General features: G+C 48.3%; 2 protein-coding genes across 1 annotated transcript; both read left to right on the plus strand.

Moving 5' to 3' along the window:
- Positions 1-19291, plus strand: part of LOC125106566 (keratin, type II cuticular Hb5) — a 65916-nt gene that overhangs the window by 29905 nt on the left and 16720 nt on the right.
- KRT84 (keratin 84) lies at positions 5679-13705 on the plus strand. Its single transcript, XM_047740798.1, has 9 exons — positions 5679-6215; positions 7432-7640; positions 8259-8319; positions 9639-9734; positions 10610-10774; positions 10941-11066; positions 11183-11403; positions 11874-11905; positions 13368-13705. The coding sequence occupies exons 1-9, from the start codon at positions 5679-5681 to the stop codon at positions 13703-13705; spliced, it is 1785 nt and encodes a 594-aa protein (XP_047596754.1).

The following is a 19291-nucleotide window of genomic DNA, read 5'->3' on the forward strand; positions in this document are numbered from 1 at the left end:
CTGGATTAAATAAGGAAAGGGAGGGGAGATTCGCGACCCTCACTGGGAGGTGGGCTCAGGCTTGGTGAGCAGAGAAGGCTGTTTGAACATTTCACTAAGCAAAACTCGCCCCCAATAGTAGAGGGACCCAAGCTTGGTCCTGGGCGTGAGGTTGGAGGCCTGGGCAACATCCAACATTGAGGGGTCCCCTTCAGTGCTGTGCAACAGCGCCCCATTCTCCCTTCCTCCTCACTAGAAGCTGACTCTAGTCAGATGAAACAAAAGTGCCTCCTAGTGGTGGCCTGGTGGCACATTCCATCCACCAAGGCAAACCTCTTGGAGCTGCCATGGGGGCCAGCCCCATGTGGGGTGCAGGGCGCTAGCTACGATCCAGAGAGGACTGGCTTGGCCCCATGCCCTCAGGAAGGAAGTCAGAGCTTCACCTGCATTCCACTGGGCCTCAGGAGTCCAAATCCTGGCCCCCTCCTGGACACCCCTGTTGGGACAAGAGGGGCACAGCCCCAAGAGGCCTGGGGAGGATGGAAGCACCCAGAATGGAGCTCCTCGTTTCTGCATCTGTCTCTCCAGAATATCTTCCATTTCCTTGTCCCTCTTCTCACCTGGGGCCTCTCTTCTCCCCATAAGGCCCTTCTTGGCCCCACTGCCCCCTCCCTCAGGGGCCCTCTGCCTCCAACCCTCAAAGGCCCTTGTCTTGCCAGAACCCCTTCCTCATCCCAGCCCCCTCCGTGGCCCCAGGTGCACCCACCACTGCCACTCTCCAGCCAGGGCTTGCACTGGGGGCAATGGCTTCAGAAGAGGCACTGTGACCAGAAGAGGGGAAACAGGATCACTGTGTCTGATGGAAGGGGGACAGCTGGGCCCCGGCCACGCCAACAACTAAATGCAATGCCAGGCACACAGCAGCACCCGGCAAAGGTGTAGAAGCAACCTGACCTGTGCACCTTGGAGGACCATCATTTTCACTCTGGACAGGTGACAGCTGCGTGGGCCAGGTGAGAAAATTGAATTACACCTGAAAAAACACTCATCCTGCCTGGAAGAGTGGGGATCCCTGAACAAGAGGGGATGCCCTATTTCTCCTGGGGAGGTGTTTAGCTTCCATCTTAGCATCATTAGTCTGAGAGGGCAGAGAGGTGGAGGCCCTAGGCAGGAGTGGACTCAGACTCTCCCCACCATCCCCCTCCTTCTGCTGGGTCTCACAGCGGCAGGTCTCAGCATGAACACCTCCCAGTGAGTGTCTCCTTCCAGCACAGACTTGTCTTCAGGCAAAACGGAAACACTCTGAAGATGGCGGCTTTTAGCAAAACCTCTCAGCACCTGGGATTCCCCCATCTCCCTCCTCCCCTCCCACGCACACACACGCACACATACACACACAGTCCTGTGTGCCCAAGGTTCCCAGACCCTGCTTAGCCACCCAGGACCTGGCCTCTTCCTACCCTTCCACGTCAGCAGTTCCGCCCCTCACCCCACACCGCACAGACAGCATCTCGGGGAACCCAGCCCCCTGATGTCCAGATTCCATCCAGCCTGACCCACAGCAGGAAGAAGAAACTGTCAGGGCAGCCAAAACTCCAGTCAGCCCAGAGTTTCCAGGCAACCCCTCCCCTCTCCCTATAGGCCAGCCCCGGGGGGAAAAAATGGCTGAGGCTTGTGATATGCATCGTCTGGCGAAATGATGCCTCAAAACTAGAAACTGCTGATGGTGAGAGTTCATCCCAGAACAGGAGTTATGCTTGACTGGTCCCGACTGCCCCGCCTGGTCAGTCAGGCCCCAGGGAAGCAGGGACTTGGGACAGCCCCAGAGCCGCTGGTTGCTGATGAAAGCACTGCTGGGGCGTGGGAGGAGGCGGGTGCTGAACAGGAACCCAGCCGCCTGCCTAGAAGGGAAGGGAGCCTTGTGCAAAAGAGAGGGGAGGGGCGGGAGGGTGGGGGGAATGGATGGCCGTAGCCGCACCATCTGCCACAGCTGCACCCCAGACACTTTCACACTTATCCTTACGATACTGTGAAGGAGAAGCCGGTGTCAGTCCATCTTACAGATATGAAAACTGAGGCTTAGACAGGTTAAGAGATGTCCCCAGGTCACCGGTACCCATGGAGGGGGCATGCTTGCTACCTCCCACTGTTCAGAATGGCCGGTGCACAGTGATAATAAAAAGCAGACTGACTTTCAGTCAGTTGTATTATCATTTTAAGTTCTCGGCAGACAAGCACCCGGAACAGAGCCCTGTCCCCACCCGGGCCCTGGTGCATCACTGTCCAAGGTCACTCTGCTAGCAGGTGGCAAAACTGGGACTGAACCCAGGTCCATCTGACTCAAGGGCAATGTCAAGTCTCTGTCGTTGGCCTGGCACCCTCGGTGTTCTGGATGCCTCTCCTTCCCCTTTCATCTCCCCAAGGATCTGCCAGTCGCCTTCCCAGTCTCCTGGATCCCCTTGCCTGACCCTTTCCTCCAAACAGCCAGACTCACTGCACAAGAGGCCAGTCTTGAAGGGCAAACTGTGCTGACTTCCTGGTGAGCACTTGAGCTTCTGCACCACTAGCATCTTCGAGGCCATGCCTGTCCATTTTGGAGCCTGGAGTCTCCTCTTCGTGACCTATCTCCAAAAGCAAACGCTTGAATTCCTCCTCTTTTCACTTCCTGCTCCTTTCTTCCCCCTTTTCTCCTGCTTTGCATCTATGATGTGTATCCATGCATTCTACAGAACAAGCTAGCATTCCCTCCATATGTCCTGCTCTACCAAGCACTGGGGGCACAGAGAACAAAAGACACGAAGTGTCTGCACCCTGGAGCTCATATCCCAGCCTGGGAAGACAGAAGGCAAGCAAGCAAATCCATGCAGGAGAGGACCACTACTGGTGACAACTACTTGGGGAGAAGGGAGAGGGAGGACATGAGGCAGGGAGGTTTAAATAGGGGGTGACCTATAAGCGAAGACCTGGAAGAACTGAGGGACCTAGCCATGCAGCTATTTGAGGAAAACAAGTTTCTGGCAGAGAAAATAGCAAGTGGGAAAGTGTCTGAGGTGGGAGTTTTCCTGCCTATTTGACAGACAACCAGGAGGTCAGGGTGACTGGAGTCTGTTAGGATGGATAGAGGGAAATAAGGTTAGTGAACGTGGGAGAGCAGGCTGTGGAGGGTCCTGGATGCCACTTACTCTGAGTGGGATGGGAAACCATAAGAGCCTAGAAATGACATGATGGAACATGTTGTTAATGGATCACTCTGCACTGTTAAGAAAAGACTGAAGGGGAAAAGGGACACTGGCTGGAGGACACACCAATGGACCCTGTGAGAAGTGATGGGCTTGGGCAACATGGCAGCAGTGGGGTGGCGAGAGGGAGTAGGAGCCCATATACATTCTGAAGGGGGTACTTGCCAATGGATTGAATGAATCCATTCAGTGAATTGAAAAAAAACAAAGGAACCAAGGATGACTCTGAGATTTTTGGCCTGAGCTACTATAGGGATAGTGAGCCTGGCAAGAGGAATGTATTTAGCAGGAACAATTAGGAAAACGGTTTCAGATATGTTAAGCTTGAGATGCTATTTGATACCCAAATAAAGATGTTGATTAAAATATACGTGTGGATAACAGAAGGTATGTTCACCAGAGTGCTATGCCTTGGCAGTCATCACTGGGGATAGACAGTATTTAAAGACATGAGATTGTGTGATGTCACCAAATGAATGAGTGAAGATAAAGAAGTGAACAGGTACAAAGATTGGGCCCAAGGATGCTGCAGTGTGTAGAGGTTGGGGATACGAGGAGAAACTGGTTAAGAAAACCCAAAAGAACCTGCCAGTAATACGGCACGAAAATCAGGAGAGCATGGAGTCTGGAAACCAAAAGAAGAAAGCGTTTCAAGGAAAGGGGAATGATTGACTATGTCAAACACTGCTGAGAAGCTGAGTGAGGGCTGAGGACAAACCACTGCAGTTATCAACATGGAGATCACCCGCGATCTTCACAAGATGGATTCTCTCATTGTTACTTTCCTGCTCTCTTTAGTCATACACCTGATAGCTGGGTTTATGGAAAATAGCTGTAAACTAGGAACAGAGGGAAACATCCTCAATTTAATAAGGAACATCAACAAAGAACCCACAACTAACATCCTACCTAATGGTGAAAAACTTGAAGCTTTCCCACTAAAATTAAAAATAAGGCCAAGACTTCTGCTCTCCCCACTGTTTTTAACATCATCCTGGAAGTCCTAGCTAATGCAGTAAGACAAAAGGAAATAAATGCTGTAGAGACTGGAAAGGAAAAAGAGTTAATACCCAAGCCCCATAGCTTAGGTCAAAAGCACACACCCCCTTCCTTCCAAGTAGAATCCAAGCATCCCAAAGGATCCCAAGCATCTAGTCAAGTACAAGTTCCACCAGGCACAGGACAAGTAGGATGAACCATGTCACGCACTAGAATAGAAAAGGCAAACACCTGTCTCCGGGTCCTGAAGTATCTGCCATATGGATAACAATGATAATATCCAGTTGCTTAGAACTTTTCCTTTTCTATCCAGATGTTTATTGCTTTGTCTCTCATTCAAGTACTAACCAGGCCCAACCTTGCTTAGCTCCCAAGATAGATGCGTTCAGGGTGGTATGGCCATAGAACAGATGCTCATTGCTTTGCGTCTCTCTATCCTAATCAAGGATTCATCAGTAATGCAAGAAACCTGCACAAAAGCCTATAGATCAGCCTTGATGTGTGCTTTGGGGATTCAAAACCATGTGGTTAACTTTCCACACAGGTACATGATCAAACCATTGGCATGCTTTGGCCTCAAATTACACCCCGGAAGTATTGACCAGAGGAAGTCCTTAAGATAACTCTTCCTCTAGCATAGAGACTGTCTTCTTATCTCTGTACCCTCAGCACCAACCACACTGCCTGGGACAAAGCAGGCAACTGATAATTGTTGAACGAAGTAATGAATTCATGAGTTAATCTCTTCTGAGTGTCTCAAATCAAACATGTGTCTATACTAACCCAAATGAGCTTTACCAAAGATTCGACTTTTAGTTAACAGCCAAACCAGAGCATGGAAGACGGATAAGACAGTACAGAAGGTTTTTGGACTACTTAATCTATCTACAGAGATGCAATAAACCGTATTCTTGCCGTATCATTTCTTAATCAGAGCTGTGCAGAATCTGACCCTTCTGTATATACCCCTCATGCCACCATCTGTTTAGGGGGTTATAGCTGTATGGAATCACCTCTTTTGAGCCTCTTGCTAGAGGCTATGTTGCTAACTTTCCGGTGGTTAGCCACACTTGTAGTGAAAAAGTCTGTTGGATTTATGACCAAAGCAAATTTATGTCCCCATAATGGCAATTGTGGTGGACTTGTGGGAAAAAAAAGGACCATAATGTTTATGTGTTTATGTGTTTTTAATATTTATAGGTTTGATGTTATAGCCCTGATCCTGAGGAGAATAGGTGTGTCTGAGATTAGCTCATTATTAACAAAGTTACAGGCATGAAGAGTTTCTGCTAACTACCCAAGCTCATAAATGCATCCAAATGGATCTTCTGCGTTTTTATGAGGCCAATCCTCAGATCCCCAGACACATAAAAGGGGGAAAGGGATCCACTAGCCTCAGAGGGACTCTCAGCTCCAGCTCGATCCACTCTGCAATCCCTGCTCTTCACCCAGGAAACCATCATGTCTTGCCGCTCCTACCGAGTCAGCTCTGGGTGCCGCATGGGCAACTTCAGCTCTTGCTCTGCAGTGAGCCCCCAGAACCTGAACCGCTTCCGGACCAGCTCTGTCTCCTGCAGGAGTGGGCCCAGCTTCCAGGGCCTTGGCAGCTTTGGTAGTCGGAGCGTCATTGCTTTTGGATCGTGCTCACCCCGGATAGCAGCTGTGGGCCCTCGTCCCATCCGCTGTGGAGTTGGCTTTGGTGCTGGCAGTGGGATGGGCTTTGGCTTCAGTGATGGGAGTGGTGCTGGTCTGGGCTTTGGGTCCAGCAGTTGTGTTGGTCTGGGATTTGGAGCTGGCAGTGGTCTTGGCTATGGCTTTGGCTACAGAGTTGGAGGATTTGGAGTCCCAGCGGCCCCATCTATCACAGCAGTGACTGTTAACCAGAGCCTGCTGACCCCCCTCAACCTGGAGATTGATCCCAATGCCCAGAGGGTGAAGAAGGATGAGAAGGAGCAAATCAAGACCCTCAACAACAAATTTGCCTCTTTCATTGACAAGGTACCTATGACAGCTCAATCTCTGGGTCTGGGATGATGAGAGCTAAAATGCATTGGGGTGTCCTCTCCTTTAAGAAGAAACATCCCAGGCCTGAGGCATTAGCCTTGACCCACATCCTTCAGGCACTGCAGTAGGATTTTTGGGTCACTCTGCTGCAAAACAAGAACAATCCTGAGGAAATGCTGCATGGTGGGATAGACAAAGACAGTGGTTGTGTCTTCTGGAAGAAAGAAGAACATCCAGCCAAATATAAGAGCATTTGGACAAACTAAAACCTAGCACCTAGTCACTTAGAAATGTCTCCCAAACAGGCTAGAAACATTAGGACTTTGGGCAGATGTTGACTATGTGTTTAAAGGGTTTTATCCTTTGAGATCTTCCTGCTCTTTTTGAGATTGTCATAGTCTCTCAGACTGGGTAACCACATCTGTTCAGGCTCAGGAATGTAGAGAATGGAACTGAGTAATTTTTGCACAAAAGAAAGAATGTATACTCCTCACATGGAGTACCCAGATTGAGCTGAGTTGCCTAGATTGAGGAAAATAGTAGGAAAACACCATGGGAAGTCATCTTCAGACTGATGAGAGAAATAGTGATATGGAAATGACATCCCACAAACCATGTCTCCATGGAGCAGGAATCCTCTATATCTGAGAATGGAAACTCACCTCTGTGAGCTTTAGGCTCCTCATTTCTGAAATGGGGGGGGGGGGGGGCGGAGCTAATGATCCAAGTTCTCCTCCAGCTCACAATTCTCAGCTGATGGAGTATCGGGTGGTGGATATGACTTATGACCTGAGAATTTCCACCTCCTAATACCTTATCTCCCACCCCAAAATACTTTACTCTGCTCCTCATTCCCTGTGAGGGACGGCCAATTAGTTTTTAGATATAGGCAAATCCCAGCTCAGGTAGAATTAAATTTTCCAACTTCCCAGTGGACTGGCTTACACCTTTCTTGGAGGGTAGAGGGGAAATTGTATCGGAATGTTTTGGTTTAAAAGCTTCTGCAGTCGAGCCTGGCTGAACATGAGGAGAGGGTCACAGACCTAGTCTTCCAGCTTCTACTGAGTTAGAGGAGAAATAAAAGTCAACAGACAAGAGGACAATGTCAGCCTGAAGCTGAGAGTCATCTCTGGCCACCTGAAGAACTTGTTGACATGTAAGTGACCTGTCAAGCTCTTCAGGTGTCATTTCTTTGCCCCTGTGGATTTAGGTGCGGTTCTTGGAACAGCAGAATAAGCTCCTAGAGACCAAGTGGAACTTCCTCCAAGAGCAGAAATGTGCCCGGAGCAACCTGGAGCCCCTCTTCGAGAATTATATCACCAACCTGCGGAGGCAGCTGGACCTAGCAAACAGTGACCGGGCCCGGTTTGAAGCTGAGAGGAACCACATGCAGGATGTCCTTGAGGGTTTCAAGAAGAAGTAAGTGGCCTCTGGACTGCATAGACCAAGGACAGGCAGGGTTTGGTCCCCAAAGCTGCTGCTATGCTCAAATAACAGCAGCTGGTTGGACCGGGATTGAATGCTGGTTTCAATACTTAGCTTAGAGATAGGAGGAGGAGCGATGATATGTAAGGAAGGAGGAGGTGGTGGAATCCCTCTGTGGGTCCTGAGTAAATAGAAGTCTTGGAATTGAGCATGTGTTGTCCCTACTCTTGTCTGTGGGAATGGGCAGTGAACTGCAGAAACAGCCCTCGGTTCTGAGAATAGTGTTCAGGCTCAGCAGTGAGTTGGCTCCTATTTTCTCTATGTTCAAGTGAAATGACTCCAAGTCTTTTCTAGCAGAGGAGCATAGCAGTGGTCCACGTTTTCAGACCCCAAATCTAATTTGAGAAAGTAAAAGGGATTTGGAAAACTTAGGGCCACCGGCTCATAAAACGTCTTAAAGTAGAGTTACAAAGTAGATGAGAATATGTAGGTGGTAATAGGGACCCATGCTCCTGGATGTAGCAGAGATATCTTAAGAAGCTTACTGGAGAGTTGGGAGTAATTGCCTGCCAGTTCAGGTGAGAACTCACCCTCTCAATCCTTTTCATCCAGGTATGAAGAGGAGGTGGGATTCCGGGCCAATGCTGAGAATGAGTTTGTGGCTCTGAAGAAGGTAAGGGAGAGCAACAGGTCCAAGCAAGCTTCTCCTCCAGACAAAAAAAGGTTCCCAAGACAAAACCCACCCCCGAACCCCCCACCTGAAACTGCCCAGGCAGCCCCATGGAATCTGGGGCCACTCAACGCAGAGTGGAACCTCTAAGGTCATAACAGGTTCCCTCTGGAATTCTGATTATTTAGGATTGGGTCTTCACCAGAGCAGAGCTCTGAAGAGATGACTTTTTAAGAGTCTCAGATTTTTTTTATTAATTTCTTTTCAGTGTAACAGAATTCATTGTTTATGCACCACACCCAGTGCTCCATGCCATATGTGGCCTCCATAATACCTACCACCTGGATCCCCCAACCTCCCACCCCCCGCCCCTTCAAAACGCTCAGATTGTTTTTCAGAGTCTATAGTCTCTCATGGTTCATCTCCCCTTCCAATTTCCCTCAACTCCCTTCTCCTCTCCATCTCCCTATGTTCTCCATATTATTTGTTATGCTCCACAAATAAGTGAAACCATATGATAATTGACTCTCTCTGCTTGACTTATTTCACTCAGCATAATCTCTTCCAGTCCCATCCATGTTGATACAAAAGTTGGGTATTTATCCTTTCTGATAGAGGCATAATATTCCATAGTGTATATGGACCACATCTTTCTTATCCATTTGTCCGTTGAAGGGCATCTTGGTTCTTTCCACAGTTTGGCGACTGTGGCCATTGCTGCTATAAACATTGGGATACAGATGGCCCTTCTTTTCACTATATCTGTATCTTTGGGGTAAATACCCAGTAGTGCAATTGCAGGGTCATAGGGAAGCTCTATTTTTAATTTCTTGAGGAATCTCCACACTGTTCTCCAAAGTGGCTGCACTAACTTGCATTCCCACCAACAGTGTAAGAGGGTTACCCTTTCTCCACTTCCTCTCCAACACACGTTGTTTCCTGTCTTGCTAATTTTGGCCATTCTAACTGGTGTAAGGTGGTATCTCAATGTGGTTTTAATTTGAGTCTCCCTGATGGCTAGTGATGATGAACATTTTTTCAAGAGTCTCAGATTTTAAAAGGGTGGAGATCTTACATTATCCATATTCTCCTTGCTTATAAATAGGCATTCAAAAATGTCCAGGAGCCCCCAAAAGAGTTTTCATGTTATAGTAGGAAGAAGAACAATCATCACTAAAGTGCATTCCAAGGACAATCCCACTTATCCCAAAGCCTGGCCTGGCCCTGTGGGGATTGGCCTGATATTTCCACCCACCTCCAGACCCTGCCAAGTTTAAACAGAACATAAGTAATGACCATTTTCACTTCTCTCTTTTATACAGGATGTGGATACAGCTTTCTTAAATAAGTCTGATCTAGAAACCAATGTGGATACCCTAACTCAGGAAATTGACTTTCTGAAAACTCTATACATGGCGGTAAGCATTCATCCCCTCTGAGACAAACAAGGAGATCAATGCTTGGCCTGGACTCTGGGGGGCTTCGTCTGGACTAGCATAATTTCTAACATTTAGTATTGTACATCTTCTTCCCATTCCAATCTACTACCCTGTATATGATGTATCTACAAATAGAGAAAGGAAGGTAAGCATGTAGGCTTCTCAGCAGGTCTATGAATAAACTCCTTAGATCTATGATCCAACTCCTCATTGACCAATCCAAAGAGGGGTCTAAGAGCATCAGTTCCTCTCTACCAATCAGAAGACTCTGGAAAACTGATTTGCTAGTAGATGTAAGAAAAACTGTGTTTTACCTAATTAGCTAAGTGAACTAGTTATCTTTGGTAAGTTGTCTGTTTGGTCTGGTACAGAGCCCGCCAGAGCTAATGTCTGGCTTTGAGCAGAAAGGCATCAGAAAGTTCCCTCTGGAGCCCCTGGTTCTATTAAGGACTTGAGACAGAGGAATTCCTAGACCATCATGTTCTAGAATATTATCAACTCTCAATGATCCATGACCAGCACAGTCACTTTGTGGATAAGCCAAGGAAAACTTCAACCCTAGCATGGTTCTCATTCTCCTCTGCCAAGTTCCTAGGCCCCACATATTCACCTAAGCAAATAAGGAGTTAAAGGCCTGTCTTCGAGTATATAACAAGGGTTTCAATTCACACTGAAATGGTTCTCGGTTCATGTCTTTTTCTTTGTCCTCGGTTTGGATGGACAGCTCCATCACTTTGCTCTGAACGAATGAGCAATGCTCGCTGCTCCTAAAGACACTCCTGGGGCCTCTCTGACACAGTCCTGGCCACTGATGGGACTCTGAGCCCAACTGTCTTGCTCATCCTCCAATACAGGAAATCCAGTTGCTGCAGTCACACATCTCAGAGACATCAGTCATTGTGAAGATGGACAACAGCCGGGACCTGAACATTGATGGAATCATCGATGAAATCAAAGCCCAATATGAAGAGGTTGCCAGGCGCAGTCGGGCTGATGCTGAGGCCTGGTATCAGACCAAGGTGGGAAGAGGTTTGGGGGGCTAAGGAAGGGGTATAGGCAGCTCTAGAGTAAGACTCTTGGATGACAGAATAGACCCAGTGGAAGTTGAAGGCCACCAAGTCAGTTGGGGCTGTGGTCTTCACTCAAACTTTGGACCCTCCTAACATCTCCCTCCCCCACCCACAGTATGAGGAGATGCGGGTGACAGCTGGCCAACACTGTGACAACCTGCGCAACACACGGGATGAAATCAATGAGCTGACCCGCCTGATCCAGAGACTGAAGGCAGAGATCGAGCACGCCAAAGCTCAGGTAGGCAAAGGAGAGGAGAGAAAGCCCCAGAGGGAGGAGAGGTGGCTGTGTTTCTAGCCCCAACCAGGGATCCCCAGTCCCTGCCAAAGCCCACCTGCCTGCCACCCTTCCTGCAGCGAGCCAAACTGGAGGCTGCAGTGGCCGAGGCAGAGCAGCAGGGCGAGGCGGCCCTCAATGATGCCAAGTGCAAGCTGGCGGATCTAGAGGGTGCCTTGCAGCAGGCCAAGCAGGACATGGCCCGGCAGCTGCGCGAGTACCAGGAGCTCATGAACATCAAGCTGGCCCTGGACATCGAGATCGCCACCTACAGGCGCCTGCTGGAGGGCGAGGAGATCCGGTGAGAGCTCTCAGTGCAGCCAGAGGGAATGAGGTCAGATGTGGGCATCAAGAATAACTAAATTGGGGAGGGGGCCAGGTGAAGAACTGCCAGCTTGAGCCATCTCTAGAGGTAGTAGTACCTTCTCTGCAAACATTACTCAGGTTGCCCTTCCCAGGGAATCAGAAGACGGTTCTAGGTTTTTGCCTCCAAAATACAAGTTTATAGACAGGCTTCACCAGAATCAAAGGATATTTTGCATGATTGGTTGTCTGTTTAAAAACAATAATAAAACCACATTTCCTCCAATATTTTGATTCAACAGTTTGGGGGCAGAGTCTAGGAATGTGTGTTTTTTCAAAGCTCCCAGGATGCTTGTAAGCTAGCGGTAAGAACCAGCAGTCCACTCTGCCAAGAAGTCCCTTCTTATAGCACCAGCTTTTCAGGGAATGACACTGCTTGTGATCTTACTTATTTCTTTCTCTCCCCAGAATCTGTGAAGGTGTTGGACCAGTAAACATTTGTAAGAAACTTAATCTTTTTCCTCTTCACATTCCTCTCCTCGGGCTCTGTAAATTTCCTTTAAACTCAGGCTCGTGTTGGGATCAAGAGCCCATGCTGGGCTTGCTAGCCATGACAGTCAAGGGAGCAAGGACCATCTAGCCCCTGGTCTGGGAACATCCCTTAGCTAAGGTCTGAGATCTCCCCCAGAGCCTTCATTTCCTAGAGAAAACAATCACAAAGGTTTATAGGGCAAAATAGAGGGGAGAGAGTTCCAGAAGAAAGTCAGATATTTTCCTTTAAGTGGTCTTGTCCTTCAGGGACAAAGGCCAAAGAAGGAATGAAAAGACCTGTGCCGAGGAGTTACCCCCACACCCATGGCAGGGGATGGAACAAGGATGAGTAGAAGTCTCCCTTGCTGCTCCCTTGCTGCCAGACAAAATATTGTTTGTGCCCAAAGCATGCAGGAGATTATGCTGAGCACTGCGGGACATGGGGGTGGGGGTGGGGTGGAGCTAGGCACAAGGAAGGCAAGACCAGCCCCTGCTCTCTAGAATTAAAATCATCTTGAGGTGAGCCCTATCTATTGTCAACCTATCCCTCAAAGCCCTGAAGAGAGGAATAAGCATTAGCACCCCCTTTTAAGCTCACGTAGAGAAAATAGCTTGTTTACCAGAAGTCCCAAAGCTAGTCAGCGGCACAGTCAGAATTCAAATGCAGCCATCTATTCTAAAAGTACAAATCTACACGATGCATGGTGCAGCTGTGTACCATGGTGGTACATAGTGGGCCAGGCAGTCAAAGCTACTCATCCTCAATGACCTGCCCTCAGAGAGGGGGAAGCTGCAGGGAGTGGCTTTCTGCATGAGATCAAGCTTGAGTGGAGGTCACAGATGGTAGAAAGGATTCTGGTAAGAGGAGAGGGAAGGACAGGGGGACCCTCCACAGACAGGGATGGTCTAAGCAAGCTTTAGTGGGATTGGCTTCCTGAGGTATGGAGGTATGCCCAGTGGATACCAGAGGGCTACAGAACAGAGACATCAATGGGTCAGGAGAGAACGGGCAAGGGACTCCTTTTGGAGGGACAATATGGGGACCCCCAAGGAGCATGATATGATCAGAAGAGAGAAGCCCCATGGCTTCATTGGGGCTACCACTCCAGTTGCCTGGGTAATCCAGCTCACTGCCCAACCTGACTTCAGCCATATATAAATGACAGTCAAATATGACTATATGTGACCTGGGGAATTGGCCAAATTCTTCCATTTTCATCTGAATGTTTAACTTTAGTGGAGTCACGGCCTTTGAGTGACCCAGACAAGAGAAGGGAAAAGTGGGTGTTGTCTGTGTAGGCAATAGGAACCCACTTCCCCTGGTGACACCAGTCCTGTCCCTTCCACCCCTGCTGCCAGCAGTGAGCACGGAAGATTGGCCCCCAGGTGTGGGCAGCCTGCCTCACTGACTGTTTCCTCTCCCTCCTGCAGCCGTGAGCAGCTCCCGGGGTGGTATAGTGTGCGGGCCTGAGCCCCTGGTCACCAGCTCCACCCTCTCCCGCTGTGGAGTCACCTTCTCGGGCAGCAGTGGCATCCGGCCCAGCGGCACCTGCAGCTCCAGCCTGGGTGGAGCCCGGGTCATCAAGGCCAGTGGGGACCTGCTGAGTGCAGGCTCCCGGGGTGGCTCGGTGCTCATGGGCGAGGCCCCCAGCATCCCCTGCCCGCTGCCCACCGAGGGGAATTTCAGCAGCTGCAGTGGGGGCCGAAGTAGCCGCAGCTCCAGCGTCCGCTTCATGTCCACCACCACCTCCCATCGGACCAAGTACTGAGAGGCCAGCATCAGTGAGCCACTGCCCAAGGAAGAGCCATCTCAGTGTCACCTGCTTCTGTCCCAAAGACGTCTAGACTCTGGGCCAAAGGGGTATCCAGCTACCGCACCTGTCAGGAAGGCAATGCAGCTCTCCCCAGGGATGGATCTGCCTGGCCCCTGTCCTTAGGGGGATTTTTTTGCCACCTAGATGCTCTGTCTGCAGCCCCAGTAGACTGGCTTCTCCCTGACTCCACATTTCTGCTCCTTGGGTCACTCTTCACCGTTCTTGAACAGCCTGAAGAAAGGATACTTTCCATACAGTTGCACAAATCAGTGCACCAGGAAGAAAAAGAACAGTTCAAAGCCAAAAAGAATGTGCTTGGGCTCCATTGCCATCCATGGCTTTGGATTAATTTGGAGAATGGAGAGTTGACTGCCTACACTGCAGGTGTCTTTAGCCCTTGCCTTTTGCTTCCTTCTTCCTTTCCCTGATGGGAGAAGATTCTTTCCTTTTCTTCCTCACCCAAAAGGATCCACAGTCCTTGGTGACCCAAGGAATCCCTAAGTCCTGTGAGATGGTTCTTCTCTGAGTGGCAAATGCCCTTGTTGCTTCTTTTCCTGCATTTTTGGTTTAGTGTGCATGTGGGTGCACAGTATATGTGGGGCTGGGGAGCAGATGGAGCATGAGCTCTGCTCTGCTGCATGGACCCTGTCCCTGTGGTGGTATGAAGGAGGCCTGACCCTGTCCACTGCAGGGGGGTTTATGTCTGCAAGCTCCAGTGCGGTCTGGGTGGGCAGGGTGCCTGTTTGTACTGTTCTTTGCATTGCTGGGTTTTCAATAAACTTGTCAAGCTAACATCACTAGGACTCCGGCTTCTCCTTCTGGTTCACACTCCCCATAAGAGAGATTGCCTTCAAGACTCCACCAGCCAACCAGCTCATCCCCCCACCCCATCCTGCCAGTGACTTGCCAAGGGCAGAGACTGGACAAAGGGGAGGCACGAAGTGCTCAGGCCCTTCCCTGCAGGGGCTCTCAGCTCAGTGGGGGAGAGGAGAAATGTGGCAAAGGCCTTGAGAACAAGGACGCTGCAGCCCACTCCTCTCCAAGTGTTACCCCATACCAGTTGACCAACACTCATCCTTCTACCAGTTCCCTAGGTCCTTCCCTAACCCAGCTTCCTCTGGGACCATTGCAGGATACTCATCCTTCTGCCCTCAGACTTGTCTCCATCCAGCAGACTCACCATGCTGCTGTTAGAAAGGCCTTACATAGAAAACTGATCATGGCTCTCCCCTACCTGTAACCCTCAGTGGCTCCCCATTGACTTCCAGAAGAACCCAAACTTCTTAACATGGCATACAAGCCCTGAGTGATCTGCCCATATACTTCTACCCCATGACATCCCCCACTGTGGCCTCTCATACTTTACTCATTCACTCATTTCATTGTGAAATGCTTACTATATACCAGGTATGATGCTGGGAAAACATCAGTGAACAAGACTTGGTCCTTGCCATCCAAGAGCTTACAGTCCAGACTTGACAGATGGATAGTTAGACAAGCACTTACATCCTGATATGCTAAGTACTGTGTTAAGAGTAAAATTGATATAGCAATGCACAGAGGAGAGGCCCAACCTAGACTTGAAGCATCATTAAGAGCTTCCTGTAGGATGTCATGTCACAGCAGAGACGGGAAGGATGATGAATTAGCCACACTAAGAAGGAGGCAGTGCTCCAATCAGAGGATACAGTTTGTGCAAAACCAAAGAGGCTGGAGAGAGCATGCCCAGTTTCGGGATCTCGCTGGGGCTGAATATAACATAGCTTCCAAGTGATAGTTCATATGGGGGTAGGAATCAGCCAAGGGGTGCTCTCGACCAGCACCCAGAGCACTGCTCCGTCAGGGCACATGTCTCACACAGTGACTGTCTGCCGCTCTGCTTCACCTCTAGAGTCCTCCTCAGAGAGCAAGAAGCACACCTTTCATCTTTATGGATTCTGCCTTGCCCACACATCAGCCTGAGAATTTACAGGTTTCTCTGCTCACAGCCTGAGGCCTGCCCGACCCTGGACTCACTCACTCACTCCTGCTTCTGGGAGCTCCACACTAGCCACCTTATCTGCCATATGTGAAGTCACACACACCCCTCAAGTGGCAGCAACGTCAAGGCAGCCCCTGTCTGGCCTCGGTGCCTCTCCATAGCCAGACTTACCTCTATCCTGTGCCGGTTATCAATTTATTGTCTTAGTTCCAAATTCACCCTTATTGCTTCCCCTGTGAAAACAGATCTCATCCTTCTAGATATTTTCCTTTGCTAGCTGGCAGATGCTAATTAAACCTCGTCGGTAGGCATTTCCCAGGATGATGGAGAGACACTGCAGGAGTAGGATTTTCCTTCCATTGAGCTCTCTCAGCAGTGTCTCTACTGCCAGATTCCTGCAGCACAGACAACTTCTATAATATCAGGCCCCCACAATGCACACAGCAGCACCCAGCAGCACCCAGCAGCCAGCAGCTTCCCCAACACCCCTCTTGGGCAATTTCATAGTGCGTGCCTCCAGCAAATATCTCTTCATGAAATGCTTTCTCCAGCATTCTAGAAGGTGGATTTCTGGTAAGCTCTGGATGGGAGGTTCCAGCAAGTCCACTGATGCAGCATCACAGTGATTTCTCTGGAATCCAGTGAGCAGTGCTGTGCCCTGTCCAGTGAGACTGGGACCTTAGTCCTGTCTTTTCCTTGGGGCCTTAGAGGTAGGGACTGTCCTTTATTATCTGTCATTCTATACTCTTTAGAGTTCTCTGGACTTCTTACTCACCAACCTTTCATGACTCCAACCCCAATATTAACTGTATTAAACTTTTCCTGTTCATTTGCTGTGTTCTATTATCACCTGTCAGACCCTGACTGACACATGCCACTTGGGCAGCATTGCTTCCAGCCTCTAGGGTTAGACAGCAGGCCAACACTGGAACTCTTCAGGCTCCAGTCATTAGTTTCTTTTCTCTCTTTGTCCTACCCCATAGGTGATCTCACTCAATCAGTGTTATGGCTTTACATGTCATCCATATGTCGATGACTCCTGAGTTTGTTTCTCCAGCCCAGACCTTCCATTAACTGCAGACTGGTATATACAGACACAAATCATTGACATCTCCATTTGTAAAGCTAATGGGCATCTCAAACTAAACATGTCCAGAAGCAAATTCTTCACATTCCTTCTTCCCCCTCTATGCTACTCCTTCCATATTAAGGGCATCTCCATTCAATTGTGTAACCCAAAAAAAAACACTTCAGAATCATTTTTAAAGATTTTATTTATTTATTTGACAGAGATCACAAGTAGGCAGAGGCAGGCAGAGAGAGAGAGAGAGAGAGGAAGAAGCAGGCTCCCTGCTGAGCAGAGAGCCCAGTACGGGGCTTGATTCCAGGACCCTGGGATCATGACCCGAGCCGAAGGCAGAGGCTTCAACCCACCAGGCGCCCCACTTCAGAATCATTTTTAAACCTTCTCTCATCTCACAGCCCCATATTTAATCCATCAGCAAATCTCATTGGGTTAACCTTCAAATAATATCTAGAATCCAACCACGTCTCACCACCTCTATGACTACTGCCGGGGTCCAAACCACCACCACCCCTGCCTGGACTGCTGCAGTAGCTTCCTATCTGGACCCTCTACTTTCCTCTTACCCTCCCTGAGCATGTTTTCAAAAAACAGCCATAGTGATCCTGTTAAAATTAAGTTGACTTCCAGTTACATCCATGATGGAATAAGCTTATTATAGCCTGTCCCTCCCACTGATTGCAATGAAAAACTCTGGATAAAATCCAGCACAACCTAATATTAGAGGACTCTAAAAAGTAAGTAACAGCTGGTGGATCATGATGGGAAGAAAAAGCTTGAAGGAGCAACCATGTATTTCTGTTCCCTCTGCTCACACGACAGGCTCCATGATAAGGCTGTGAGCCGTCAACATGATCAACTAGAACTCTAATAAAAATCCCATTTTTCTAACCAGAGGCAGCAGGAGAGGGGGCCCCAGGGGGCTGGAAAATATAGGCAGGGAATCCTCATGTTTTTCTCTTTTCTTTCATGGCTTTGCCCTGAGAGCAAATCGCAGTCACAAAGCTATGCAGCAGCCATGATATGGCAGCAGAAATTTCAAGACAAACATGATCTTTCTCAGGAGGAGCCAGAAAAAGAGACACCCCCACCCCATGAGGGAAGGAGTGAGAGAGAAAAGTAGAGGGGCGGATTCCTCTGTGTGTAAATCCACACAGGTACAAGTCCTGGGCTCTCCCTTGAGCCACACATGCATGAGAGACCCAAATAGCATGCCAAAGCTTTGAACACTGAAGTAACGTTTAAGTCACTACCCACGTTACAGAAAAACCCTAAGTGGAATAGACACAGGACAGACAAAAATCACAAGGAAAGAAAGGCTTGAAAATTGAAATTGAACTAAGTTTCCCACAGACAAAGAATTTTCAGTCTGAACCTAATTAAGCAGATTCCCTATTAGGCAAACAAAACAAAACAAAAAATTCTTCAGAGGATTTTAGCAGGACCAAGAGTCTATATGTCATAACATTTTAAATGTCCAAGATACTATCTAAATTGATTTTGACATCAAGGAATCAGGAAAATGTGATCAATTTTCCAGGGTAAAGAATATCAACAGATGCCAGCCCCAAGATGTTACAGATGTTGGAGTTATGACACAAAGATTTTAAATCACTATTAGTATTAAGTCACTATTACAATCATGTTCCATAGGATAAAGGTAAGAACATTTGAAGTGAATTAAAAGGTAGCACTTCTCAGCAGAAAATAAAAACTATAAAACCAAAACCAAATGGGAATTTGAGAACTAAAAAAATACATTTAAAATTTAAAAGTCATTAATGTGCTCTATAGCAAAAAGGAAAGGACAAAAGAAAGTCAATAACTTGAAGACAGAGCAATAGAAATTGAAGAATAAAGAGAAAACCTGAAGAATAAAGAGAAAAAAATTGAAAAGAATATTTGAAGATAGAGAAAAATGATACATTATGTATATGTATACCAGATTTTTCATCAGAAACTATAAAAGGCTGGAAGCACCTGGGTGGCTCAGTCAGTTAAGCATCTGCCTTTGGTTCAGGTCATGGTCTCAGGGTCCTGGGACTGAAACCCAAGTCAGGCTCCCTGCTCAGCGGGGAATCTGCTTCTCCCTCTCCCTCTGCCATCCCATTCATGCTCATGCACACTCTGTCTCTCAAGTAAATAAATAAAAGTTTTTTAAACAGAAACTATAAAAAGCTAAAGAAAATGAGCAACTTCTTTAAAGTGCTGAGGGGGAGGTTTGGGGAGAGGAGGATTGCCAACCCAGAATTCTATAGCCAACAAAAGTATTCTTAAGAAGTATGGGGAGGGGGGGAATAGAAAGACATTCTCAGATGGAAGAAAACTAAGGGAATTTGCCATCTGCAAACCTGCTCTAAAAGTAAGGCTAAAACTCTTCAGTATGAAATGGAATGGGGCACCTGGGTGACTCAGTCAGTAAGGCGTCTGCCTTTGGCTCAGGTCATGATCTCAGGGCCCTAAGATTGAGCCCTGC

This window comes from Lutra lutra, chromosome 8 (genome assembly GCF_902655055.1).
Source record: "Lutra lutra chromosome 8, mLutLut1.2, whole genome shotgun sequence".
NCBI classification, from domain to species: Eukaryota; Metazoa; Chordata; class Mammalia; order Carnivora; family Mustelidae; genus Lutra; species Lutra lutra.

Coding starts and splice junctions, on each gene's coding strand:
- KRT84 (XM_047740798.1), top strand. CDS start 5,679: ATGTCTTGCCGCTCCTACCGAGTCAGCTCTGGGTGCCGCATGGGCAAC. Junction 9,735..10,609: donor TGAAAACTCTATACATGGCG/GTAAGCATTCAT, acceptor CCTCCAATACAG/GAAATCCAGTTGCTGCAGTC. Junction 11,404..11,873: donor CTGGAGGGCGAGGAGATCCG/GTGAGAGCTCTC, acceptor TTCTCTCCCCAG/AATCTGTGAAGGTGTTGGAC.